Raw genomic sequence first — 27,835 nt, 5'->3', positions numbered from 1 at the left:
TGTGGGCTGCTGCTGGGATGGAGATCAGGCTCCTGTCCCCCATTGAGGCAGAGCGGGGCCGTCCCCCTGGCCAGTCCTGGGCCAGATCCCACCCCAGCCAGAGGAAGGCCCCTGTCAAGGGACAGGCAGGTTGAAGCAGACACAAAGAATGTACCCCCAACCCTGATCCCTGACCCTCTTGGTCCGAGAGCGTCCCTCTGGAAGGAAAGTTTCATCCCCAGGCCCAGTGCACCAAGACCACCAGCATGAAGATGCCCCCTTTTCAGCTGAGCCAGCAGCCCCACACACCTCTGCTTCTGCAGCCTCTCCCAGCACCCGCTCCAATTCCTGCCGCCTCTCTGGCAGCCCCCTCCCTCCTGGTCTCTGCCCTGGGACCTGCCCCAGCCCCACTGCTCGTTCCTCTGTCGCCCAGGCCTCTGCCACCTCTGCTCTCCTCCCCTCCCTTCGTAGCAGACTGAGGTTCAGTGTCCCGCGGCCTCCGCCACCCCATATTAACTATAATTTTGTAAGTAGAGTGACTTGTGGGTTTAATAAATCTCTAGTTGTAATTTATTGGCTCCCGTGATGTATTTATTAGTCACTTGCGTTAATAAAAGTGCAGCTTTTCCTAGCGTGAGTGTGGTGGTGTGTCGGTGCCCAAACTTTCACTGCAGCCCCCTCAGGACACGTCCCAGTGCCCTGCCCCAGGTGGGCCTTGGGGTCCGGGCTGTGGCCACCTGGTCAGGGGCACACCCTGCTGCTGCTCAGGATCGTCATGAGGTTGGAGGCTGGTCTTGCTGTCATGCCACCTCCCTGACTGCCTGCGTGGGGTCACACGGCCCCTACTGCTCTGGGCGGGACAGGACGGTGAATGCACGTGGGGTTTTGTCTGGCTGTGACCCCCGGCTTCCTTCTCTTTTCTCCACTGGTGCCGTCTCCCATTTTGACTGTATTCCTGCGTCTGTTTTCTCGGGGAAGCTCGTAAGGACGAGCCGAGCTCTCGGCTCCTTGGTGACGGTTGCAGTCCGTGTGCGGAGGGGTGTCTGTCAGGCCCGCGGGGCCTGGAGCGAGGTCTCAGTGCCGGCGCCTGTCCCTGCAGCAGCGCCCAGCGCCTCCAGGATCAGCCCTTCTTTCCAGGTGTACTCCAAGACCTGCGCGTGTCCTCCGCCTCCCGCCTGCCCCTGGGCTCTGCGCCCTGAGGGGCCTCCTGGGCGTCGTCTCCCCGCTAGACGAGCTGGGGAGCAGGAGCCTCTGCTGGCGTTCCTGCTGCCCAGAGCCGCCCGGCCGGGGGCCGTATTCAGGGGCCGTGCAGGGCCTGAGCCTTCGCAGGCAACTGTGGAGCCCGGGCAGCTGGCCTGGCCTTTTCCTCCGGACCAAAGCTCAGTGGCCTCTTGAGGAAGAGACCTTCAGCCGAGCCAAATGGGTTCAGTTCCCACTCTCAACTCGGGCCACCCTGGTGGTCCCTGCTGGGCCTGCGAGTGCCCTGGGCATATGTCCTCACTGTGTCCCCCAGTGTCTGTAGGCCCAAGCAGTGCTTGGCACAGCTGTGCAGGTTCCGACTGCTGGGAGCTGGGCTCTCGCTGCAGGTCCCCAGCTCTTGGCTGGGCAGCTGTGGGTCAGGTGGCTCCGTGTGGTGGGCGGGCTTTTCCTGGGAGTCCTCTGGTCTCCGAGCATCTCCACCTGCCCTGGGCGGCCCAGAGCCCTGCACTCGGCCTCCGGGGAGACCGCCCCTGCCCCTGTGGACAGGCTCCGCTGAGACGGCAGGGGACCGCGTCCCGCTCTTCCCTGAAGGGGATTGTGGGGGAACTGAGAAGGAATGACTAGCTGAGGCTAGGAGGGTAATGGTCATGACTTTGCCTAATCTGCTTAGCAGAGTGAAGGGACAGTGGCATTTCTGCAGACCTGAGGGAGAAGTAAAACTGATGGTTGTCTAGTGGCTCCCGGGGAGCAACTGCGAACAGATGGTGCCACTGGCCTCGGCCACAGAGCAAGGGTTTGGGGCCAATCCCCCGCAGGTCACGGGTGTGGTGAGGCAGTCTGGGGAAAGATGACTGTGGAGCTCCTCGTGACCCTCGTTATTTATTCCTCTGATGGCCACAGATGGCCCATAGTGACTGGAGAGACCCATTGCACTGTCTGAGCTCGGGAGCTGGCCCAGAACCAGGGCCAGTCTTGTTCCCCGGGCCCCAGCTGTGGCACCTCCCAGTGCCCCCCGAGTGCTGAGAGACTGCCTGGCACGAGGCTGGTGAAGTGCCGGGTGCAGCGCTGCAGAGGGCGGCAACCAGGTGGCCGCATGGCCCCACCCCCGCCTCCTGCTCCGGAACGAGGCCCCGTGGGGCCCACACTGGTCTCTGCTCCTGCCTCTGACTTGGCTCGGTCTTCTGGCTTCAGAGGGGGACTGGAGCCTGGAATCGTTTCTGGGCTTGAGCTGTAGACACAGTGAGCTGGGTGTGGGGTGGGCAAGTTCCCAGGGCGAGGGCAGGGTTCTGGGGGGGACGAGCAGCTGCCCTGCCCCCGGGGAGGTACCTCTCATGAAGTCACCTTCCCGTGTAGAATGGGGTTCCTTCATGGAGAGAGATGCTCCCCTGCACTGCCAAGAAACACTGCCCGTGTGCTCCTGGCACCCTCAGTAGAGTACGCCAGGCCTCGTGCAGGGGAAGAGGCTGTCCCCATCCGATCTGCTTTACCTGGAGGGCCCAGCCTGTGCATCAACTTGCTAAACGGACTTCTAGGTACAAGGCAGCACTTCCTGGCTGCGTTGCTTAAAGCTCCCCTGTGGGATCATCCTGGCTGAGTTTGCCCAGCCTGGGGGCCATCCCGACATCTCTGCGGATAGTCTGGACAGAAGCAGCCCCCGCCTGTGGCAGCCCCGAGGCATGACTTCCCCGAGGTCACAGCAGGGCCTAGAGTCCCTCCCCCCTCCCGAGGACCTCCCCCTGCCCACAGATTGGGCTCAAGAGGAAAGGAAGGGCCGAACCAACTCTCGGGTCCCATCCAGCCACACCCCCAACACACGGGTGTATGGCGACCCTCCTGTGGGTGGGGACCTTGCAGGGGGGACCTCAAATCACCCGTCCTCAGCCTCACCCAGGGAGCAGTGGCCAGTCGGTGTCTGCCGCCGGCGCCCAGACCAGGGTGAAGACTGGTCTGAGCGCTGGGAACCGGCCCGTGTGATGCTCCAGATTGCCGTTGCCGCCTTCCCAGGAGCCGCGGGGGCCCCTCCTGAGCTGCTGAGCCGTCCAGCTCCTCTCTCTCAAACCTAATTCTCTCTTCTCTCTCCCTGTCTCCGTGTCTCCCTCTGGCTGTCTGTCCCTCTCTCCCTCCCTCCTGCGGCCACAGAACCGCATGCACGAGTCTCTCATGCTCTTCGACTCCATCTGTAACAACAAGTTCTTCATCGATACCTCCATCATTCTCTTCCTCAACAAGAAAGATCTCTTTGGTGAGAAGATCAAGAAGTCACCTTTGACCATCTGCTTTCCTGAATACACAGGTGGGTGTCCCAGCAGCCCTGTGCAGAAGGAGGCCCCACCCCTGCCCGGGGCCCGCGTCGCCTGCAGAGGCTGAGCCAGCGCCACAGCCTGTGACTCAGGGCGCAGCTGGTGTGTAGGTCTGACCCGGCGCCGAGAAGCGCCAGGGCGTGACTAGGCTTGTCCCTTCCCAGGACACCGCCCTGGTGTGGTGGGAAGCGGACCTTCTGATCTACACGTCTTATGACCAGGTGACTCGTGGCATGACAGGGGTCAGGAGGCGGAGCAGGACAACAGGCTTCCCCTTTCTCCCTGGTCGCCTGTAGAAGGTGTCTCCCGCCTCCTCAGTAGCCTCCCTTTGCTCTCGGCGGCTGCTAACCACACAGCTCCTTGGCCTGAACTAGGCAGGGTGGGCGCGTGGCCTGCGTGGCCCCCAGCTGCTCCCACTGCAGAGCCCTGCTGTGCCCAGAGCCCCCACCTGCTCCGCCTCCTCCTCCTTCCCTGCCTGCCTCTCTTCCACCTTCTCTGGAGTTTTCCCTCCCTCCCGTCTGGCTCCAGGGGAGGCATCGCAGACCCCCACAAGGAAGCTTTCTGCGGAAGGTGGGTGAGCACCAGCTGCCGGCTGACCGACGGCTGACCGACGGCCCTGGCTGCAGGGAGTGGTTAGCGCCGGGCTGCCATGCCGGAGCCCAGCCTTGTCCCTGTGGGGACTGGAAGGCTTCCGGGGGCCCCTTCACCCTGCAGTCAAGGAGGATGTGCTACAGGTTGGCTCAGCCAGGAGCCCACTCACAGGCCGCCCCGAGAGAGAGGGGGCCACGCAGGGGCTCAGCTCCCAGGGCTACACGGTCCCCAAACCCAGCCCGACTCCAGAAGACGTGGATGCTGGCCCCTCCACCCTTCTCCTCCACAGGGCATCTCTTCTCGGGCCTTCCGCTGCCTGTCCCCAGCAAGGCTCCCGCCCCCCGGGCGCAGGGCTGGGTGGGGCAGGCTGGGGCCTGGCCCTGGGAAGGAGCACAGGCTCCAGAGGCAGGGGGACCAAAGCAGCCTCTGGAGCCAGACCACCTGCAGCGTTGGGCAGGCGAATCCTGTGCCTCGTTTCTCATCCAGGCGCCCAGCAGAAACAGTAATGCCTAGAGCGCGGGGTGGCCACAGCGGGGAACGGAGAGACCAGAGCCTGGTGCCAGGTCTGCACAGCGCCCGTCCTTGCTGTCGTTACTGCTACTCAGAGAAGGGAAACCAAGGATGGGGGACTGGCCATGGGTGGTGCCTCTGCGGGGCTGCGTGGGACAGCCCGGAGGTTCCGGGCCGAGGAGAGCCCTGCTGGTCTCTCCCCGCCTCGGCAAAGGCCCTGGGGGACATCTCAGGTCTTCAGAAAGTTGTGGTGACCGATGGGTCTCAGCAGCCAGGAGGCCCTGCAGGCCCTCTCGGGCAGGCACCACCCTAAGGGACCAGCCCCCCTGGAGCCCGGCAGTAGCCAGTCTCACTGCTGTGAGTGTGGGGCACCAGCTGCCCCAGCGAAAGTCTGAATTGGGGGAACAGCTGGGTTCTCCAGAGCAGCCAGAGGGGTCCAACATCACATCACTGCTGCTGAGTTCAGGCATCACCGTGCTGGCTGACAAATCGTCCCGGGGTGCCGAGGCCTGTGGGGACACAAAGCAGGCTAAGGGGCGGCGGTCGCGGGCTGTCCGCAGCTCTGCCCGGCTGTGAGGGCACCCCGGGTCACTCCCAGGCACTTCAGCACCCTGGCTCGGAGCCGTCCGCACAGAAGCTCCGTGACGAAGCCACACAGTGCTGCGTCTGGTCTGCGAGCAGCCCCTCTGGGTGGCTTCACTGCTCACTCGCCAACCGTGGGTTTAAGAGGGAGGTTCTGCCAAATGGGTTGTGCAGAGCTGGTCTTCATCCTGACCACCCCCCAGGGGTGTCCCCACCCCTTCCCCTGACCCCTCACATTTGTGTATCTGGCTGCAGATGCCTCCCAGCGGCCCAAATCCCAGCCTCCCCTGGGCTCACACCCCCCTGCTGAGGGGCGGGGAGGTATCACCCCACACCCTCAGCACCCAGACCCTAGTGGCACTGAGGACAATTGGGCATCTTCCTTTGATGGGGTTTTAGGCAATTCTGTGTGCGTCTATATCTAATGTAATTGAAAGTTGCCCACAGGGCAGAGCCACCAAGGTTTGGGGGTGCCGCTGATTAAAAACTGTCTTTGCATCATCCACAGATTCCCACCAGGCCCCATCCAGGTTCAAGGGGACAGCGAGGAATTGGGGGTGGGCAGTGGGACTCAGCTGGTATCACACACACTGCTAGCACCTTAGACTTCCTACCCAGGGGATACCAGTGTCCCTAAATCCTGGCCACTCACCCAAGAACTAGGACTACGTAGGGGTGGTCCCAGCCCTGCCAAGTGGCTTCTCGAGAGAGGAAGCCACCCAGGAAGGAGTGCAGGTCCAGCTCGACACCCAGCATGTTCTGCGACACCAGGAGCCCTGGGTCCCCACCCTGCAGGGACTTTCTCAGAGACCACTGTCTTGGCTTACCAAGGCAGCAGGACTGCTTCAGGCCAGGGGCAGTGTTCTGACCAGCAGACCAGGGCAAGGCCTCAATGTGCTCACCCAGGAAGCAAAAGGGACTTTCTGTGGCCATGTCCTCTCAGGCTCTGGGGTTGACAGGGAGAAGGAGCTTGAAAAGGCAGCAGCCAGGAGAACGCTGAGCAGCGTGAGGCTTCTGATGTACATGCAGTGACCCCTTGGAGGCGTGTCTGTCTGTAGCCTGTTCCTGGACCATCTCACCTGCTTCCTGCAAAGTGCAGCTCACTTCTCGCCTTGGGGTCCCCACCCCGTCCCCCCAGCTCTCACCAGGGCCTCTCCGTTATTCTGTCTTGTTACAGGCCCCAACACCTACGAAGACGCAGCCGCCTACATCCAAGCACAATTTGAAAGCAAAAACCGCTCACCCAACAAAGAAATTTATTGTCACATGACTTGTGCCACAGACACGAATAATATCCAGGTGGTATTCGACGCCGTCACCGACATCATCATTGCCAACAACCTCCGGGGCTGCGGCTTGTACTGACCTCTTGTCCTGTATAGCAACCTATTTGGTAATGATTCCAGCGCTCACAGAAACGCTTGCACACACACACACACACTCACACACACACCATAACAAATGCAAGTTGGTAAACTTTAAAAAGGAATAACAAAACCTTATACATATACAAGTATATATTAAAATTTTCTTTTTAGTTTGTACTAGAAAGAGCTTCGGACAGAACTGACTACCATCTCATAGATCAAGGTTTTCCCGGGTCAGCCCACGAGCATGCTGGTGAACGTGTGCACAGGCGCACACTCGCGCACGCACACACGTAGAGATGGGAGGCCTGACTTGGGAGACCATCCTTTTCAGAACAACCCCGAGGTTGCATTCACTGAGACCCATGCCTGCCAGCAGGGGGAGGCAGAGAGGCCAGGCATCAGTCCAGCCGACTCTGCTTCTGCTGCTAGCTGGGTGCACAGTCCTGTTCTGCTCTGTGCGAATTCCAGAACCTTTGACTAAATGGCCAGTGCCCTAGAGGTCTCCCTGCCCTGCATCCCCAGCAACAGAAAACTTAAGGACGCTTCTCTTTTGGGTGGTGGTGGTTGTTCATTTCGAGAACTTAGAAGAATCGTTGCTCCGACCAAGCCACTGTCTCTCGAGTTTTCTTTCTTCATGCTAACAAGCAAGAGTCAGAAAAGGGAGACTTGGTCTGCATTGTCAAAGCAGCTGAGGGGAGGGGGCTGCAGGACACCTGTGGAGAAGGGGAAAGATGGGGACAAGGGGCCAGGAGGGGCCGGGGGTGCTGTATTGCAGACCTGACCCATGGATGAGGCCTGGGGCCTGGGCTGGGCTTCTCTTGGGTTTCTTCTGACCTTCCTGAGAGTCTGCCTCGTCTGGCCTTCCCAAACATGATGAAAAGTGTGCCAGGGTTTGTTGGTTGGTTGGTTGGTTTTTAAAATCAAAGAAACTGGTCAGACTGGACCCCCTTATCTCTCTCTCTACAGACTGCTTCACGGACTCTCTGCTGTTGACCTTGATCTCCTGGTAGCATGACCTTTTGGCCTTTGTAAGACACACAGCCTTTCTGTATCAAGCCCCTGTCTAACCTCCGATCCCAGAGTGACTGATGGCTGTGTATTTCTGTAGAATGCTATAGAATTTGGTTTTAGTTGAGTCTTTATATTTAGAATTTGAAAGGAAAAAAAATTTTCTCATGTGCTTTGTAGCTTAAAAGGAAAATGGAAAACTCACCATTACATCCGTATTTTTTTCTTTTTTGAAGAAACATACATCTGTACCCCCCACCCCCATCTCAGCTTGTGCAGGTGTGGGGGGGGGACAGCACCCCTGCAGAGGTGCCAGGCCTGTCTGCACCCAGTTTCCAGAGTGTGCTCAGATCGGGCTGCACTTTGCACCCCACGCCACCCGCAGCCCCACCCCCAGCCCTCGGGTCACGCGCTCACTGCAGGTTTGTGTGGGGAGAGCATGGCTCCCCCTGGCCCACCGCGGCCACAGGAGGCTGGATCTGTGTATGAAGAGCCCCATAGGAAGCGATTTCTCCACTAACCCCTTCTACAGATGCTCTTTATAACTTTTTTCAGTTGTTTGGTTTTCTTGTCCTGATGAGCCCTGTGCACTACAACTAGACAGCTTTCCTAGCCTGTGGGCATCAGGGCTGCGTTTCCTTCCTGGTTTCCGCTCTCGGTCTCGGATGGATGCTCCTGTGTGTGTGCCCTCCTTCTCCTGTTCCAGTGACCTGTGTTCGCTCGTTCTCATGTGGGGATGTTTGTGCTGCAGATAAAAAGAACAAAAACAAAAACAAAACATTTTTTAAATGCCACAATATGGAAAAGAAAAAACACACAAAAATTTTTAAAAAGATGCAATGTAGTGTTTCCATGAAAGTTTCATGATCAGTCCTATGTCATTTCTACTTCGACTTGTATTCAAACTGCAAACCTGTTCACGGTTTCACTTCTAAGATATTTGCTGAAGACCAGTCACAGCCATTTCAGATAATGAGGAGGCAAAAACACAAAATATTTAAAATACACACACACACACACACACACACACACACACACACACCTTGGGGAAAAAAAATACGGAAAAAAGAAAAAAAATGCCCACGGTCTTTCTAAGCCTTTCTATTCCCAATCGGTGAGGTTTCTGTGGTATCTCACACACTGCCAGTCTACTTCTCTGACTAATGGAAAACCCATGTGTAGCTCAATAAAGAGAATGTTTGTCTGTACTCCAGTCTCACCCTCGGGCTTTGTTCTGACGAGAGGGAAGGAGGCGCTCGACTGGGCCACAGCCGCGGGGAGGCTGGCGGGCAAGGCTGGCAGGCAGAGAACCCCCAGGACCGTGTCCAGGTCCCCCGGTGCTGCCGTCACGGGGAGCCAGCTTCCTCCAGCCTCCCATCCTCCTCCTCACCACTCTCAGCTGGTTTTGCTTGTTTCTAAGGGTGCAGTGGAATCGAGGACTGGAAAGGGAAGACTGGGGAGGGGGGTAATCCCAAATCTGCTAGTACAGGCTCGTTTCTCCTGTTCCCAGTGGTCCCACCACAGTGGGAGAATGGGTGGTCCCAAGAATGAGGCCAGGCTGCCTGGGCCCTCTGACCCCAATGGGTCACATCCATTCACTTGGACATCTTTAAAAGCCTCCACTACTGCACCTGGATGCCAGGAAGCCCCCTGCAGGCAATAGCCTGGCAGGTGGAGTCTGATTCTTGTCTCCTACAGGCTGCTGGTCTCACTACCTCTCCTAGGTGGCCAGGTTTTTGCTGTAATAACTAGCAAATCAGTTGAAACTGGGACTTGGAGGGAACAAGCCCACCAAAGTCCTGTGTCACATCCGTGGATTGCTGAGCAGCCAAGCAGGCAAGTGCTGCATCGTGCCATCCAGGGACATGTGAGGTCAGTTCATTGGAACCCTTTCCAGACCCCAACAAATGGGAACTTCCAGCCCTTGGCAGTTCCTGTGGTCTTTTGAATCTAGTGGAGGTGGGGTGGGGGTTGATACCGCTGCAGAGACTGTGGAATAACAAGCAGCTAGTTCCCTCCTGTTATAAAGAACCATCTGACCCGGGCACCCCTTGGACTTCTTCCACCAGGACAAGCCAGCAGGTCAAGGCCACACCAGTTCTTTTCCCACCAGCTCCCCTCACCCCAACTTCCCTGCACAGGGAGGCCCACGACCATCTCTGCTGATGGGAAGGTTGTGCTCCCAGGCCACAGCATGACTTCAAAACACAGGTCTGGAGGCAAAGCTGAAGGCCACCATGTCGGTCGGCATATGGGCATAGCTAAAGTCCACTAAGAATGAGCCATATTCTAGCAGGGTTCTCACCCACTTTCAAGTGAGTTTTGTAGATAAAACCGACACAGCGTTCTTTGCCTCATCTTCCTTAGAATGAGTCCAGGAGCATGGTTTCGGGAAAGGACACAGGGCGCCGATGCAACTAGAACAAGGAGCCCGGGTCCAAGCCCACAGGGCACTTGCGCACGCAGACTTTGGATCCGCTCCCGGCGACGAGCTGAGGCCTCCAGGGGGAGGGCCTTCCTTCCAGTGGGCAGGTGATTCCGCGACAAGCTGGTTGCAAGACTGTGGCTCCTCTTGCCTGCTGGGCCGTTTCAGCAGGGCTCTCGGCTCCCCCCGCAGTGGGGAGAGTCTGACTGAGAGGACCATGTCTTCTGGCTAAAGACAGAACAGCACGCTGTCTACACAGTTCAAGTTGGAAGTCAGGTCCAAGTGGCCGCCTGGGCACCTAGGATTTGTAGCAACACTAAACATCCACATAAAAGCCTCGAAATTTTAAAAGGAAAAACCAAATCCAAGATCTCAACAAAATAGGGCCCATGAGAAAATGGGAGTAACACAGACTACGTCCAAAAGCCGAGAGCGAGGGCAACGCCCCACCCCAGCCCGCACCAGCGCCAGGCCACTCCTCTGGGCTCGGGGCTGAGCACAAGAACAGGCTCTCCCAGGCGAGACACAGCCAGGACCGTGAGGTCACGAGACAGGCCAATGGGACACTGGTCTAGCCTCCTGCCACGCCCTTAGCGCCTATGCCAGGTCGTGCCCAGAAGCCTTAACCCTCCAGGTGCAAAGCCAGCAGTGAGTTCAGGACTCCTCTTGGTCATTCGAAGCATATAGGGCAGGTCTCAGTTAGACTCCAATGTTTTAAGACCTTCTAAAATTCAAACAATTCTCTCTGCTCACGCATCTGAAGCACTGAGTGTCGTCTGTAACGTACAACCTGCAGAGCAGACAGACGGAAGGCCTCCGACAGAGCCTCAGTGGGCTCGAGCGCGGGCACACCGACCGAGAAAGAGGCCTCCGCTCCCAGCCACACAGCACACTGAGTCTGCTTTTTATTACTGTTGTGGTTTTACAATAAAAACAAATAGCTATGTTCTCAGCAAAACAAAACACTTTTAAAAAAAAATCACAGAAATTTAACAGCATTTCAAAGGTAAGGCTTTTGAAAGATTTATTGAAATAAATTATCTTGGCCTAAACAATACTCATCACTCTTTTTTCAATTACTTTTCAACATTCTAAAAACTTTCATTTTAAAATACATTTAACTTTGCCAATAATTTTAGATAATACTGGATTCTCCCCCAAAGGACTACTATAAAACTGTTTTCAGACATTTAAAAACAACTTAATCTGACAGGACGTAAAACTGAATTATGTAACCTACTCCCCACTGCATGTTTCAAATCCTGAAAGTTAAATGTGTGAAGAATTTGAAAAGGGTCAGGACCTGGGTCTGCTCCAAGACAGGTGGGTTCAACATCTTACCGTCCACGTCTAATTAGACCGACAGGAACACATGAGGACGAAGGGCTCCGAGGAGACACAGAGTCCTCCAGAGTGCTCTCCTTTCGTGAGGCCGTCTTCCCCGAGGGTCAACCCACAGCCTTGGCACTGCCTAATTTACTCGACCAATGAATTCAAACCATAAACCGAAACTAGCTGCTCAATCCCTTCAGTGCTGACCCCCCACCCCCACCATGCCCGGGGGGCAGTGACATGCAGAAAGGAGAGGACAGACACACAGGGTGAACTCGAGATGCAGGAGCACCGCGTGAACAGAAATGAAACCAGCTCTGGTTGGTGCTCAGAAAGGAAGTCCCGATGTGCTGGGACACGGGTCACACACTCACACTCTAGCCCTGGGCTGCTCCAGGTATCAGACCAAGTGTTGTTTTTCCAGGATGCCTTGTTGGCCCAGGGATCCAGGAGCCAGGGGTCTGGCCCCTGTAACATTCTGAACACCTCCTGACTACGAGCAGCATTTGACAGAGACTCCAGTGGTATGGAGTCGGCTCCTGCCGTACATCTAGGGTCTTTACGAGTCCTGCCCCCACGCCTCACACTTCCTGCCAGATTTGGAGCTGGGACGCCAGCATTCATTGTGACTTATGCATAAAGCAGTAATCGAAGCTGCTGGCCTCTGGGCCTCTGGCTGCCCACTTCCTCCTGATCTTCCCCACCCCCAAGAAGACCAGTCAATGCCAGAAGAGATCATGCCTAGAGTTAAAATGTGCAGTGTTTCTAATGGGAGAAGAAATGTCACATAGAAAGGATTACAAAAAAGGGTTACATTTATCAGCTGTCCAAACACTATTAAGACCACATGCTTTACACAGCGCAATGCAGTCAAGCCCACTTCAAACAGCAGGCGGGACGAAGACAGGTCTCTCCAGGGGGCGCTGCTGGGGGCGGCGGAGGGAGGCTGGGAAGTGCTAGGAGGTCTGCTGCTTCTGAAGTCTCCGTTCTGCAGCCGCAGCCAGCATCCTTCGACGCAGGGTCACGGGGTCAGAGGTCGTGCCTTCTGAGGCCAGGCAGTTCTCCGAGGTCGAGTCATCTTCAGAACTTCGGTTCAAGAAACGCCTTAAACAAAAACAAAGAATTTGCATGAGGGGCGAGGGGAGCTCTGGAACAGACATACAGAAACATACAGGACGTGTCCATTTCCCACCCGTCGTTTTCCAGGTACTCTCATGAAGCTGTCACTCAGCACCACCCATGAGAAGAGACACTCGGCCCTGAGCAGAGGAGCGGACGTTCTCCCCAGCAGCGAGGAGGCTTGTCAGGCGGCAATCCCATTTTCCCTGTCCTCTGGCTGTCACCTCCCCACATGCACACACAGCACGAGTCCTGACACTCAGAAGGCCTGTGCTGGACATCACATCTGCCCACATGAACACAATGCTAACCCTGTCCCCAAGAGTTTACTGAAGTGAAAAGCCCAGCACAGCCACAAGGACAGCCCAGCTCCAGCTGCACCCACACGGGGAGGGCGGCTCAGACGTGCATCCGCTCTGAGGCGGGGCCACCCGGCGTGGTCACTTGTCTAAGTCTCAGTTTCTTCAGCGCTCAGCCTGTCAAATGGGTATGATCACAGTGCTCTGTCCTAGAGTTGTCAACAGCATCAGAATGATTCACATGAAGTGCTCAGGACACACCAGCATGAGTGCTGTCCAGGTGTGTGGCTGACGATGTCCACAGAAGACAAGCAATGGCAACAGCGGCTGCGTGTCACCAGTGCAGCCCAATATTATTAGATCTTCTGGTTTTTCGAAAGAGGTTTGAAACCTGAATTTTTAGGGGACGTGGAGTGGTTGTTCAATGTTGGCATCTGTTTAAGAAGACCTGACAAGGGTCTCCAGGCACTGGCTCTAGCTGGGATTCGGACCGTGAGGGCTGAGATCCCACTTACTTCCGCGCCTGCTGCAGGAGGTCGTCCTTCCGCTGGACGAGCATGCGCTGTCTCTCGTCCGCGGACTTGGAGAAGCGGCTCCCCCGGGCCTCGAAGTCTTCCCCCTCGCTGGGCTCCGCCTCCACCTCACTGAAGTCCAGCGCCTCCTCCAGCCGAGGACTGAGGGCCAGCGGCACTGGCTCTGTCTGCACACAGAGGAAGCGAGGGGCGGTGTGAGCACAGGCCGCCCTCCCAGGCAGACGCCCCACCTGGCCAACTGCCCCAAAGAGCCCTGGACCCAAGGGAGGGACCAGGCTCATGAGGTGATGGCGGAGGTGGGCTCCTGGGGTCAGGCCACGCCGCAGGCTCGTGCACCAATGAGAGCAGACCCTGACTCACACTGGATGTCCGGTGTGAGTGCAACAGGTAAAGGATTACACACACACCCTGAGACTGCACTCTTGGAAAGTGAAAAATTCACCGCTACTCTGCATTCTGGGAATTTTCTGTTCAATTCTAATAATTGCTCTAAAATTTAAACAAGTCCTAGCACGTTCACTGCACAAATTTTATGCCCTCACCTGACTCCAAAAACAGTCAAATAGATAAAAAGGATAAATTCTAAAGATCTTTTTAAACAGATATAAGATCATGTGGTTCCTTGTGTAACAGCATACAAAATGGGATTCTCTCGGTTTAGGCTGAAGCTCCAAGACCAGAACAAGGCCCAGGTGCCCCCCCAGGCTCAGGCCCAGGCCCGGGCCCCGGCTCAGCATGGCCACCCCCTCCAGGCAGCATCAGAGCTGCAGGGGAAATGCTGAGAGACGGGCCTATTCTAAGAGCTGGGGTGTGTGGTCACCTCCCTCACCACCTCTCCCTGCCTTGGCCAAGCAAGTGAGGGCACTTCCGGAGAACAGTGTCACCTGGCTCATACTCCCTAGAGTTTGGGGGACCCAGGGACTGGTGGTGACTAACACACACTCAGAAACTCTGGGAGAAAGCAACTGGCTCGGGACAGATGAATGAAAGGGCCGTGAGGAGAGCAAGTCGACTTCCACCGAGGAGGCCCCTCCGCACCAGGGCTGCGCAGGCTCGGGCCCTGCCCAGGAGGGCCCCTGGGGGTGGCCCCCACGAAGGTAGGGGTGCTCACAGCCAGCTCAAGTTCTACAGAAGTACAGTTAAGGTTTCTGGTGCTGATGGGGCATGGAGATCTCAAAGAAAAATACACACACTGGGGTCACACGGCCGCCCCGCCCCGCCCCTCCCTCTCCCTGAGCCGGACCCTGCGGAGGCTGGAAGAACGGATGGTGAGTGGAGGAGAGGCAGGAAGGAAGCAGAAGCCCACCTCAGCTCCTGCCAGCTTCCAAGCCTGACTGATGCAGGCCCGAACCGGAGCCAGAGAGACTGGATGTAAGTGATGAGCTAATGCAACTGGACCGAACTAAAGTTTTTACTTGACCCAAAGACTTGATATTTCCTGAGAAAGACCAAAACTATTGTGTAGCAAGCTTCCTTGTCAAATGAGTACTTTCCCTCCACTACGTTAGAAAAAATTCAGGAAATAGAGTTGGGGAATCAAGATAGGACTCAAACGTGCTCATGCTGCAGGCACAGATGCGTTCAATCCTCAGCTGGGCGGCGACCCAGACACCGGAACAGACAGGAACTCAGTCTTCAAAAGCCTGGCACACTTACAAATGCTGCACAACCCAATTACGGATTTAGATATGAAAACTTCAACTCTGCAACAGATTTGCCAAAGTCTTAGGAGTCTTTCCTGCCCCCTATTTGCAGGTAAACATACACGGTGAAAGAAGCTGCTTCCAGAAGCACCCTGACCGACCCCAGTGGGGAGGCGCTGCCATCCTCAGACCCCGGGCCTGTGTGTGGGAAGCCTGGCATGTCACCAACATGCACACACAAAGGCAGGGTTGTTTGGGGATATTTTTTTCAGTCTCTTAAGAAAGTTATTGGAAAGTATGGTAATTGATTAGGCAAATGGGAATTACAGAAAGGATGTGAACTGGACCCCCCCCCCCCCCAGGGTGTGGGGCTAAGAACATGGGGAGGGGGCTCTGCCCTAGAAACCGGACAAAGGAGCCACTTTGGGTTAGGGAAAGCCACCTAAGCACCCCAAGTCACTCAACGTGGATATTTAGGCAGATCTAGTTCCCAAGACAACCTCACCATTCCCACTCAGGCTCTCATTTTTGTGAAATGCTGGAAGGGCCCGGAAACCCGGAGTGGAACAGGTGACGTGGAGAGAATAATCCGATGGCTTCCGCTCCAGAAGGCTGAGCCCTAGTCAGCCCTATCTGGGTCTGGGTGAGTCCAGGCACCGGAGTCCCGGGCCCAGCTTTGCTCTGCCTTTCCTGGTGCTGCCACTGAAGCTCAAGGTAGCAGGGCTGACCCAGGGCTGACCTCCTTCTCCTCCAGGTCCTGAGACCATCAGTCGCCAGGGAGTGGCCTGAGGCCGTAGGAAGCAAAGCAGGCCGCACTCCGGGCACAGTTTGGTGTGCTAACCTTAACAACTGAGACAGAGATGGTGTGCAGCTCTCTTACCCCTCCCCCGCACCTCACAACCTGGAAAAGGCAGGGCTGAAGACTGTTGCCAGTCACCAAACGTCCCTCCCCAACCCCGTACACTCACTCCCTCTGGTGTGCAGGCCTTACCTGGGCAGAAGTTTCTCCCTCCTCCAGGTCACCGTTTGGCCTTTCCACAGGACTGTTCAATGCAGGTCTAATGCCATCTGACCGCTGAAAGAGACAGCACCCGTCAGTACAGAGCCATCCGGAACTTCACGAACAGGTACAGGGGAAGCCTGGAGTGCAGAGGGAGCTACGATCCCACCAGTCTGAGCCCCAACAAGGCCCCTGGTGCCAAAGCAACAAAAATGCTGCTAAGATCACAGACCGGACACAGAGGCCCGAGGCACAAGCTTGAGTCACCCACTGGCTCCACACTCCATTTCCCTCCAGTAACAGTAACTGCGCAACAACAACAAAGTGACCACAGCAGGTCACACCGCCTACACACTTTGCGGGAAACCCCTGACCTGATCACCTCATTCACCTTCTTAATGTCTATGAAAGGGGAGCGGCTGTTCTTCTCATTTTCAGCCCTCGACCAGCTCCTCCGCTCCCAGGAGGGACGCGCACTACTTGGATCCTAGCGGCCCCCGCGGGATCAGCTCTGGTCACCCGACGGAACCTCTGAATGGCACAACCTGCCGGTGCCTTCCCTGCACCCCACAGACCCATCAGCTGCCTGCGCCGCCTGGAATGCTTCTCAGAGCAACTACTGGCCGTGGGCCCTTGTCCGGGTCTGCTGCTGGGAAGCCCAAAGCCAACAAGGTCAGACGGGTAAGGACGGCAAGTCTCAGTGAGTATCAGCCCACTTGATGCCAAAGTCCAGACTCATTCCCTCTTCAAAGATTCTCAAGTTTTAGGATTTTATTAATAGATTTCCATATTTTTATATGCTGAAGTTGAATAATTTCTTTTTATTTTATTTATTTGTTTTATCCTCACCCAAGGACACTTTTGTATTTATCTTCAGACAGAGTGAAAGGGAGAGAGGGAGGAAGAGAGAGAGAGAAACATCGATATGCGAGACACATCGAGTGGTCACCATCTATACGACCCCAACCAGGGCCGGGGACAAACTGCAACCAAGGTACGTGCCCCTAGCGGAAACCAAACCCGGGACTCTCTGGTCCTTGGGCCAACGCTCTAACCACTCAGCAAAACCGGCCAGGGCAATAATTTCTTGGTAGATAATTCTCTGGTACTGCCAGAGAGCTTGGCTTTAAAATGTTAATACTTCTTGTACCCATCAAAGGGGTTATATATAATGGGCCAGGAAACCTGACCTTTTTTAAAAAGTTAAGAGTACAAGCCTCACATAGCTATTGTACCTGATGGAAAACCATGCCAACGTACAGAGCCAACCAGGGACCTACGGCATTATCTCCTACAGACTGGTCGGCAAAATACAGCCCAAGGGCCATATTTGCCCTCCACAACTTCTATAATTCCCATTTCACGAGAACAGTAAACACATTCTGCTGTGTTCTTTTACATATTTGCCACAGCTGCTTTCGTGCTGCGATGGCAGAGGTGATAGGTTACAAAGAGGCCGTATGGCCCACAATGCCGAAAACAGTTCTATCTGCCCTTTACAGAAAAGAGGTTGCCAATCCTTGTCCCAAAGGAACCAATGCTATGACTTCCTGACTGGCAAGCTAAGTAGGCTGGTTGGCAGTGTACAGTTGCACCAAAAAAAAAAAAAAAAAAAATTACCCAAATACATTTGTTCTTGTCTTAACCCACGCCTCTTTGGTGGGTCTGTTAACAGTTATAATTTGGAAAGTTAGGAAAATTACAGAAACCCTTTATTAAGTCATAAATAATACCTAGTTTTTAAAGTAACTAAAAGTCTAGAGAATCAAATCTGTCATTTGATTTACCTGTGTGGGAAAAGGTACTTGAATCCGTCCTTCTAGAATGTTGTCTGTGGTTATCTCAACTGAGCGTGTCAGCTGGAGGTCCTGCAGCACGAGCGGGTATGGGACCTGGGGAAACATTTCTTGAATCTGATGAGCCTACAGGAATACAAACATAAAGGCCACAGAAACGTTTACTCTCAACAGTTACCCAGTGAAGGCCTGGTATATGCAGGCTCTGGGCACTGAGCTTGGCATCTGCCTTGAAAACAAAGGTGAGGGGTCGCTTCTATTCTGCAGCTCACCATCCAAATATACTCCCTTTATATTTCCCCAGGGTGCCAAACAGATAACTTGAGACGTCAATTTCAAAATAAAAAGAGACAAAAGTCTAGCTGGATCCCAAAAAAGGCTCAACAAGAATATTCCAGTTTTAAAAAGTATGCACATTAAGTTGGGTATAAAAAAGTTTCCTCCTTAAAGATACAGTCCTGAAAAGGAACAAACTTCTGATACATACATATAGATGAAAGTCAAATGCATTATGTTACGTGAAAGAAGCCCAACTCAAAAATGCCATTTATATGACACTTTAGAATAGGCAAAATAACAGTGGTTGCCAGAGCATGGGGGTGGGGAGAGAGTGAGTATAAAGCGGCACCGTGATATCGGGGGAGGGAGAATGGAACCCTTCTCTACCTTGATAATGGTGGTGGTCACACAACTATGTGAGTTTGACAAAACTCAGAGAACTGATACTAAAAAAGATGAATTTACTATATGTAAATGATACCTCAATTTGAATAAAAAAGATTACAAAGAATGTGAATTGCTAATATTGCTCTGGAGCCGTAGTTTTCAAACTGTACTCCAGAAATGTCTCAGTCCACTTAGGAGTCTAGGGTGGGCACATGGGTGTGAGGGAACAGGCACAGTCTCAGCACACCACCACCCAGACTTTCACCAAAGAGGCTCCCGATCTTGTCTTCCATTTTGTATATTTATTTTACAGTGCTTATGCTCAAGGTTTTATTGGTGGAAAAGTCCTAATGATCAAAAAAAAAAAAAAGGAAAAACATAATTACTTTAGGGGTACAATAAAGTCTACAATTGGGTTAGTGGCTCCTACAGAACATGCTCTTAGAACTGCAAAGTCAGGGCCCTAAGAAAAATGATCAGAGTGAACTCTGCACAAAGCTCTGCTTAGAGTCACTGTTGGGGTGGGAGGGAGCAGGTGCAGAGCAGAGGACCGGGGTCCCCTGGGTCCTGGGATCCCCTCACTGTGTATATGAATGTGAGTGGGTCACTTTTGCCCAGGTCCAAGCAAAGTTAACTGGAAAGAGTCCATAAAAACCTTGACAACCACGCCTGGCCAGTGTGGCTCAGTGGTTGAGCGTGGACCCATGCACCAAGAGGTCGCCAGTTCGATTCCCAGTCAGGGCACATGCCCAGGTTGTGGGCCTGATCCCTAGTAGAGGGTGTGCAGGAGGCAGCCAATCGATGTTGTCTCTCACTGATGTTTCTCTCTCTCTCTCCCTCTCCCTTCCTCTCTCTCTAAAATCAATGAAGAAAAAAAACCTCGTCAACCAGCTAACATTCATCTCTATTCCTCAACAGCTTTCCCTCATTTCCCAAATAAAAAATGCCCAAGATTCATTTTATTAGACCAAAGCTTTTCTTCCTAAAAAATCCAGTAAGTGAAATATTGGATTTTTATAGAATATACATGGTTCCAGTACATTACTTGTGCTAAAAATAGGCTGTTCCGATCCACCATGGAACTGGAGGAAGACCACCGGGGCCTGCCTGAGAATTCTAAACACTCCGACTCCAGGAACATAGTTCTGACTCTGGAAGGAGGCAGAGGGCGTGGCCGCCTGCAGAGCTTCCACAGCTGCCTGACCCCAGTGTCCGCACAGAGCCTGACATGAACCAGTCAGAGGCCGCCTTCGGCTGCAGACCATCTCTGCCCACCATGATGTCACTCATTCTCCACAGGCCACCTGGCTGAGTGCGGGTGTGACTTCACCTGATACACCTCGGTAGGTTTTGAAACTTGTAAATAAATGCCCTCTTCAAAAATGTTTGGAAAAAACGAAGCTGCCCAAGGCCACCTACCCAGCAAGCTACCACATCTCCCTGCTCCCTTTACAATACACTGCTGGACACTATTTATTCAGCTCACACATATTTTTCAATGACCACAACCTTATTATATTCAACTCCACAGGCCACGAAAACTGCTTGTTTCTTCTCCAGCTAATTGACCATTTCCATGGCCCAAACCACACACACTTCGACCTTGTCTTCTGAGAATTCAGGCTTGACTGGCCACTGGCTTCTGGTTTCCTTCCTTCTCCCTCCTGGTCACGGCTCCTCCCTCTCTGCCAGACCCCAGGCCTGAGCCTTCTCTGTGACAGGAGATCTGGTCCCCTGCTTTGAACATCACCTATAGATTTAAAACTCCCAAATGTGTATCTCCAGCTTGATCCTTTTACTGCCAACTCCCTGTCTTCAATCCTGTTTCCCCCCATGTCCTGCTCATCTAGTACATGGTACTGCCATCTGCTTGGCTGCTTTCGTTCCCCATTCCCCCAAAGCCTCAAGTCCTGTCAGTTCATCTTCTACAAATATCTCAGAAACGCCAGTCCCTTCCCCTTCACACCGTCCAAGCCGCCCCCTTCTTCCGCCTGAACTACGCGACAGCCTCCCACCTGGTCTCACGCTTCCACTTCTGCGCTTTGGTCATCATTCTCCTCGCGGAACAAAACTGCTCCCTGCCGGTCTAATATGGCCTTCTAATATTTTCATTATAAAATTTAAAGTGGATTTGGGCTTGCAAGTCCCTGCATGACCTGGCTCCATCATCTTGGTCTCTTGACTTCCTGAGCTCCAACCACAAGCCGTTTCCAGCTCCTGCCCTTGTCACTGCTTCCGTCTCCCGATCTGCCCCCTTCTCACCCTCCATGTCTCGGCTGCAGGATCAGCTCCTCGGAGAACTCCTCAGAAAGCCTCCGTGACGCGCCTGCACCACCCCTGCGCCCCGGCTGGCACTGCCTCCCTGCCTAGGAGCACACCACATCAGAGCAGCTCATCTGTTCGTAATCAGCCTCCCTACTACAACCACGTCTAGAGAGCAGGGCTCACACTACCTTGTGCACATGGCTGGTGCTGTGCACTGTCTAAATCTCGCGGTGCCTGTCACGGGAGCAGGCTTTCGGTACACATTTGTTGAATAAATACATTAAGGTTAATGAATAAATGAGCTAATGACCAATGACCTTCTGAAGTACTGGTCAGTCTTACCCACTTCAGCTGGAGGTCCAGCCCAAGCAGGACAAAGGTAGCTGGCATGCTAACACTCCTATGTTTAGCATCACAATGAACACTAAATTTCAGCAATGGTCAGAAATGTTTCTCCAACACTGTAAAATAAATTCATCATGTGACAAAGCTTTGAAAAATACAAAGAATCTTCAAGTATTTGAACTATATCCTTAAACCAACAGCATGCCTCAATATCTCAAGATATATATAAATACAGCATGCACGTATTTATCGATTTTGGGGAGGGAGAGAATGATGGTCAGAAAAACATATGTGGCAGGCCCAGTACAACCTTTAATAAAAGGCAGAGCCCTCACTCCAGCCAATAATTCCCCCACTATTTTTGGCTAAAATCAGGAGAGTCCAAGACTGGCCTAGATCACAACAGAGTGAACCTAGCATTACCCAGAAAAGGTCAGATTATCTGCCACATAAGTAAAATAAAAGCTGGTTTCTAAACCAGTTTCAAAATTGAAAACATAAGAATCTGAGTGACCTCAGTGAATTACTAAAATGCCCTGAAAACCCTGCCGTTCTGCCAGGGCGGAGCTAAGAGCAGCAAGGCCGTGCCCACTGCACACACTGGCGGCCCTCACCATCGCGTTGAGCTGGGAGTTGCTGGCCTGCGCGATGCCGAGGATGTTGGTGGTGTGCATCACTTCGACTGAAAAGCTCGGCAGCCAACTGGCAATCCGGGACCCTAAACAAAGAGTTGAGTACAGGATTAGAGACCTCTCCCCCCATGCCATCAACTCTGGAGCTGACCACTCCACACCAGCTGGTATTTATGCCAGGCCTTCTCATGAACTTACTAAGGAGAAATAAAGATGACTTTTCTCTTTTGACCAAGTTTTTAGTAATAATTCATAAAATAATAGATTATGTAGGCAGGACTCATGTCCAAATCAGCTGGTATATTTCAGAAGTCTTACCTGGTACAGGCCTTACTTAATAGCCTCCAAAGCAGCCCCCTGAAGCCCCTCCAGCATCCCCACCCTGGCCAGCCAAGCAGCCCTCATCATCTCTTCCTGGGACTTGACTCTGCTCCCCTTGGCCCTTTCTATCAGGGATTTCACCAGTGTACTGTGCTCCCAGCCGGCTACAACCTTGCAAACTCAAATCAGACATCTCAATAGCACTCCTCCTAACAGAATGCCAGGGAGACCTGTTTGACAGTACAAAATGTGAATTCATACAAGTTAATGGTATTGGAATTGATGAAATTCAAAAGCTCGATAGTATGAATTATGGAAGGATAATCCACCACCCTTGACACGGTGCCCAAGTTCTTAGAATTTTAAGTGTGGTTTTTTATTGCAACTCCTTTCCCCACTGCTGGGAGGCAGAATGTTCATATTCTATGGGCAAAGTCACAGGGTTCCATCTCTGATTCTGCTTCTGACACTCACTAGAAAGGCATTCTATGCTTAAGTACTACACCAATGCAGTAAGTTATTAGCAACAGTTAACTATTACACTCATCAAATGTGCTCCCCACAGGCATGGCTGATTCAATTTTACTACCTCCTCCTCCCTGCCCCACCCATCCACACACAGAACCAAGCAGAATACCTGGTACACAGTAACCCTTAGTGCTATCAATACCTTTAAAACTGAAGTATCATATTAAACTGGTCTGTACAGAGCAATTTATAACTAAAATAGCATCAAAACCTTGCGTATAGTTTTAAAGGTCGAAACCAACTAACCATCAAAGTGGAAGAAGTGATTGTGTTGGTTTAGTCGAGGTCTGCCTTCAGCAGCTGCGACAGGAACCAAGTGCTCATCCAGGTTCTCTCCTCGGCGGTCCTCCCTGACACGACCGTCGTCAGCAATGTTCAGAGACATTCTGCAGGTTGGGCAGGAGGTGTCTTGCTCCAGCCAGGAACGAAGACAGGAGCTAGCAAAGAGTGCAAAATGAGTTATCTTTAGCATGTTTTGTGAGAATTCACCAGAAGTATTCTGAATGTATCAAATATGTTGTAATTTTACTTTCTATTTACCACTAGGAGAGATTTAAAGTTGGGAAACATTTGTTGACATTATCTCTTTGCCCTACTTCACTCTAACATACTTCTAGAATGTTCGGCTGTGAACACTAATTCATTAACATACATAGTCATCTACCAACCACCTGGTTATGACCCTTCTTCAACATGACTTCATCACACGGCTGACCATCTTCCTTTCCAGCTCCATTTGCCCCTAAAAATCCTGTGGCTGAATTACACTCTCCTCCAATGATGCTTGTTCTCTCGTGCTACTTTACTGCCTGCTACAATGTCATAACCTTGGCCTTCTCGTCTAAATCCTGAAGAGCACCACAGCCAGTCTGCGGTAATGTCCCTACTTCTCTACTAGGATTCATCTTGAGACCAGCACAAACAGGCCCCACAAGCCCTGCACAGAAGACCAGTCCATGTGGCCCTTCCCAAAGCCCCTACTTGTGGAAAAGATGGCCACAGGGCAGCTTCCTCGCAGCCTGCATGGAGTCCCAGCAGATGGCACAGTCATCGTTGTTGACAGCCAGCTCCTCTGGAGTTGCAACTGCAAACCTGTGAATAGCAGAGCACGCCCAGCAGGAATCAGTGCCACAAACGTTTTCCGAGCCCTATTGTACCAACCACGCCTTTCTAACAGCATGTTACAGGGGAATTCAGTAAAAAGGAATTCAGTAAAAAATCACCAACCATCAAAAATATTACACCTGCTTTCTTTTCATGGCTTATCAAAAAGCAAATAAGGAATTTATACACAGACATTATTTGTCTTAACCATGGCTCCTGTTAGTGATGACTTGAGGGAACATATCTGGGCAAATCAGGACAGTTAAGACTCCCAGAGAGCCAAACAGCGTCCTTGGACAAAAAAGGATACCCATTAATCTCACACTTTTAGGCTTGGTTTAGCCTCAGGTTGGCAAGTGAGTGCCTCCTTCAATGAGGTTAAGTGTGAGAATGTGTGTGTGTGTGTGTGTGTATAAACATGCATGAGTATAAGAATAACTGAGATCCACATTCTTAAAATAGAGTAAATGCCCAAGGAAGCTTCCATATAATGATGATGATAAAAGTGACATAATAAGCCCTGACCACTGTTGTTCAGTGATTAGAGCATCAGCCAATACACTGAAGGGCTGTGGGTTCGAGTCCTGGCCAAGGGCATATATCTAGATTGCAGGTTCTATCCCCAGCCCCCATAGGGCATGTGTGGGAGGCAACCAATCGATGTGTCTCTCTCAAATTAATATTTGTTTTTTATTTCTCTCTCTCTCCCCCCACCCCCTTCCACTTTCTCTAAAAATCAATGGAAAAAATATCCTTGGGTGAGGATTAACCAAAAAAAAGACAATAATAAGAACCTAAAATTTACTGAGCACACATTATATACCCAGTACTAAAATATTCTAAGTTTATCAAATGAATTATACCACTGAATCCTCCCGACAGTTCCAGGAAAAAGGTTCTGCTGCCAGCGCTAGAGATGAAGCAGCTGAGGCACAGAGTTAAGTCAATTGCCCACAAACACAAGTAGGTGGGGATTCACACCCAGGCAGTCTGACACCAGAGCTATAATTCTCCACCATTCTGTTACCAGTTTACAAAAGCAAGTTTTCATATCATCTGAGATCTCTTGTTTAATAACAAGATCTCAAATGAGTCAATTTGGGCAAATGCCAACTTGTGCTTACTCACCTTGCTTCCATGTTTCCAACAACATGCAAATAGTTCTTGTGCCGGCGGATTCGACGCTGGACCTCATGAAACAGGTAACGCAGCTGCATGAAGATGACCAAGCTGGCCATAGATAACCAGATGTTGCCAAATAACTTAACAAGAGGGGAGAAGAACAAAATACACAACAAAAATTAATGTGAACCTGCTCGTGACGAAGGCGACATGCGCTCTGCATTACTGATGAAGAGGAACTGGAGCCACCTTCCAAGAAACAAATGAGCACATCTACCTCACAACCCTAAACAACGTACATGCTCTCTGGCCTAAGCGATCATTCCTAAGGCACTAATCGGAAATTTAAAAGCTTTATGCAGAAAGATGTACGTACATCCACAGAATTATAAAGAAAACCAGGGAATGAACAAACTGCCCAGTCAGAGAATAATTAGGTTGTAAACTCATATACATAATGTTGTATAGTTATTAATTATATTTACTATATTATATATTAATATATTTTTATATAACATTTTTGAAGATTAATTATATGGGAAAAGAATATTTAAGTGAAAAAAAGCAGGCTAAAACTACTTTAAGAAAACTAATATATGATAAAAATTATGTAAAGATACAGTCTTACAAACAACTGAATATATTCTAAATACTCTATTACTGGGGTTGGATAATTAAATAATCATACATCTATATGATGGAATTTTTATCCTGACAGCATTCAAGTGGTTTAGAAGAACTGTTAATGGCATAGGAAAATGTTCACAATACATTAGCTGAAAAAGTCTACACTATATGTCCAAAATATGATCTCAAATTGTGAATGTATGTATCTGAACATAGAAGCAGCAGTAAATACAACAAAATGCTAACAGTGATCTCTGAGCATTTGTTGGGGGATAAAGGGTTGGTTTTTTTTTATTAATTTGTTTTTGTTACAGATGTTTCTTCTTTTTCCCCCATTGACACCCTCCTCCCCACCTCCCGGGTCTTCTTTTTTTAATATTTTTTCTTTATTGATTTTAGAGAGAGAGGAAGGAGAGGAAGAGATAGAAACATCAATGAGAAAGAACATGGACTGACCACCTCCTGCATGACCCCCACTGGGGATAAGGCCCACAACCTAGGCATGTTCCCAGACTGGGAATTGAACCAGCGACCCTTGATGCATTGGTCGACCGACACTCAATCATTGAGCCACACTGGCCTGGCTCTTTTTTTTTCTTTTTTTAACAAAAGCTATACATGGTTTTTTTTAAAGGCATGTTTTCAGAGTTACTTTGAAAGTTATTTAGAGTCCTGGCTGGTTTGGCTCAGCGATTAGAGCGTCAGCCTGCAGTCCTGAGAGACCCGGGTTTGGTTCCCACTAAAGGCACATACCTCGGTTGCAGTTTGTCCCCGGTCCTGGCTGGGTTGTGTGGGTGGCAACCACTTGATGTGTCCCTTTCACATCGATGTTTCTCTCTCTCTCTCTCCCTCCCACTCTATCTGAACAAAAAATGGAAAAAATATCCTCGGGTGAAGATAAAGAAAAAAGAAAATTATTTAGAAATGTACTGTGTCTAACCCAATACTTTTTAAATACTACTTTGATAGTCTTATAATTTAAATAAACTGCCCACCAAATACGTTGATTCTCACTATTATTAGATCACTTAGTGCTAACCAGTGAAGGAGGTGTTCAACACCATAATTTCTTGCACACCAAAGTAAAACATAAACAATGAAGTGGGAGGATTTAAGTGTAAAAATGTTTTTAACTACTAAGACGGATAATTTATGAATCCATGAAGTACCTAACTCTGTAAGAATTCCCACTACCACGTACAAAGTAACTGCTAAATATAAGAAGCCATAGAGACAATGGGGAGAGGAATTCCCTTAACTTTATGCTAAAAGAATTATCTATTTGCTTGGTCAGCAGAGTTAACTAAGTCTCCTAGGAGATTCAACAAACTCCTCCTAAGCTGGGGGCCAAAGTGGTTCCAGGACACTGCTTTATACCCACTGGCAAAAAGAGGGACAAGCACAGCTGCGTTTGTTTTCAGGGTCTTAAAGTGGTTCATCCACCAATGTTTCATTTGTTAACATACTAACAAGGGTTCCTGACTGAAAACCTTAGCTCCTGAGGACTTACCAACATGTGAATATGATGCATGAGGTCCAGAGATAGGAGAGTGAGCTCCATGACAAAGTCTGTGTAATAGACATATGTTCCCTTCCCTTCCCACGTCCCTTCATGACTGAGGTCCCAAAGGTGGATTACATATCTGTGATGAATACAGAAAAATCATCTTGATACTGTTGTGTTACAATTGAATTTGGTTTAAACGTGACATAGGATAGTCACATTTTTATATATTTTATATGTTATATCTTAAAATCAACTGTATGAATAGATCTTAATCACTTCCCTCCCAAATTTGTACTCACCGTAAAATCACATGAGCAGTCCTCACTGTGACAAGAAGAGACTGTAAAAGAAAAAATATATATCTATATATCTATATATATTTAGTCAAAGTTAGTATTCCTCAGGCCAAACTTACTTTTACAAAATGATAAAAGTCAAACATTTCTCAGTTCAATCTGAAAGCAGGTTGTCCGAGGGGTGTGGGTGTGGGGAAATTGGATGAAATGGGTCAAAAGGTACAAATGTCCAGGTATAAGACAGATAAGTACTGGGGACATGATATACAACATGATGACTATGGTTGGCACTGCTGTGTGGTATATGTGAAAGTTGCAAAGAGAATAGATCCTAAAAGTTCTCATCACAAGGAAAAAACATCTTTTCTATCGATACGAGATGATGGATGTTAATGAAATGTATTAATGATAATCATTTCACAGTATATGTAAGTTAAGTCATGATGTGTACACCTAAACTTATACAACGCTGTATGATACCTCAATAAAGCAAAAAGAAAAAAGGCCATTGTTCAAGTTTGCCAGCCATTTTATTTCATCTGCTTCAAATTTCCATGGAATATATTCATCATCTAGCAACACAACTTTTATTGAGCCCTTTTCCATTAACAGGTCACAATAAATTATACCTGTCCATCTCCTAGGGATGCCTTTACAATCTAGAGAGTCATCCTAGTAGTTGGATGATAACTTCTATTTGATACAATACTAAGTTATACAACTGATTACCTGAAA

At 51.0% G+C, this 27,835-nt stretch overlaps 2 protein-coding genes across 2 annotated transcripts in view; one reads left to right on the top strand and one right to left on the bottom strand.

Moving 5' to 3' along the window:
* Window positions 1-7,731, top strand: part of GNAO1 (G protein subunit alpha o1) — a 151,205-nt gene extending 143,474 nt beyond the window's left edge. The window contains exons 7-9 of the mRNA XM_036275444.1: window positions 3,319-3,472; window positions 6,340-6,555; window positions 7,499-7,731. Coding sequence (XP_036131337.1) covers window positions 3,319-3,472; window positions 6,340-6,527 — 342 coding nt within the window. The 3' untranslated portion in view covers window positions 6,528-6,555; window positions 7,499-7,731. The remainder of the gene's footprint in view (window positions 1-3,318; window positions 3,473-6,339; window positions 6,556-7,498) is intronic.
* Window positions 7,732-10,989: 3,258 nt separating this feature from the next.
* Window positions 10,990-27,835, bottom strand: part of AMFR (autocrine motility factor receptor) — a 35,306-nt gene continuing 18,460 nt past the window's right edge. Inside the window, exons 5-14 of the mRNA XM_036274229.1 lie at window positions 27,104-27,144; window positions 26,808-26,940; window positions 24,677-24,810; window positions 23,426-23,536; window positions 22,691-22,881; window positions 21,578-21,681; window positions 17,679-17,813; window positions 15,883-15,966; window positions 13,231-13,415; window positions 10,990-12,401 (exon numbers count right to left, since the gene is read on the bottom strand). Coding sequence (XP_036130122.1) covers window positions 12,254-12,401; window positions 13,231-13,415; window positions 15,883-15,966; window positions 17,679-17,813; window positions 21,578-21,681; window positions 22,691-22,881; window positions 23,426-23,536; window positions 24,677-24,810; window positions 26,808-26,940; window positions 27,104-27,144 — 1,266 coding nt within the window. The 3' untranslated portion in view covers window positions 10,990-12,253. The remainder of the gene's footprint in view (window positions 12,402-13,230; window positions 13,416-15,882; window positions 15,967-17,678; window positions 17,814-21,577; window positions 21,682-22,690; window positions 22,882-23,425; window positions 23,537-24,676; window positions 24,811-26,807; window positions 26,941-27,103; window positions 27,145-27,835) is intronic.

The sequence above is a fragment of the Molossus molossus genome, unplaced genomic scaffold (assembly GCF_014108415.1).
Source record: "Molossus molossus isolate mMolMol1 unplaced genomic scaffold, mMolMol1.p scaffold_m16_p_21, whole genome shotgun sequence".
Taxonomy (NCBI): domain Eukaryota; kingdom Metazoa; phylum Chordata; class Mammalia; order Chiroptera; family Molossidae; genus Molossus; species Molossus molossus.
Note: the sequence above shows the minus strand (reverse complement) of the source record. Positions and strands in the feature narration are given on the sequence as shown.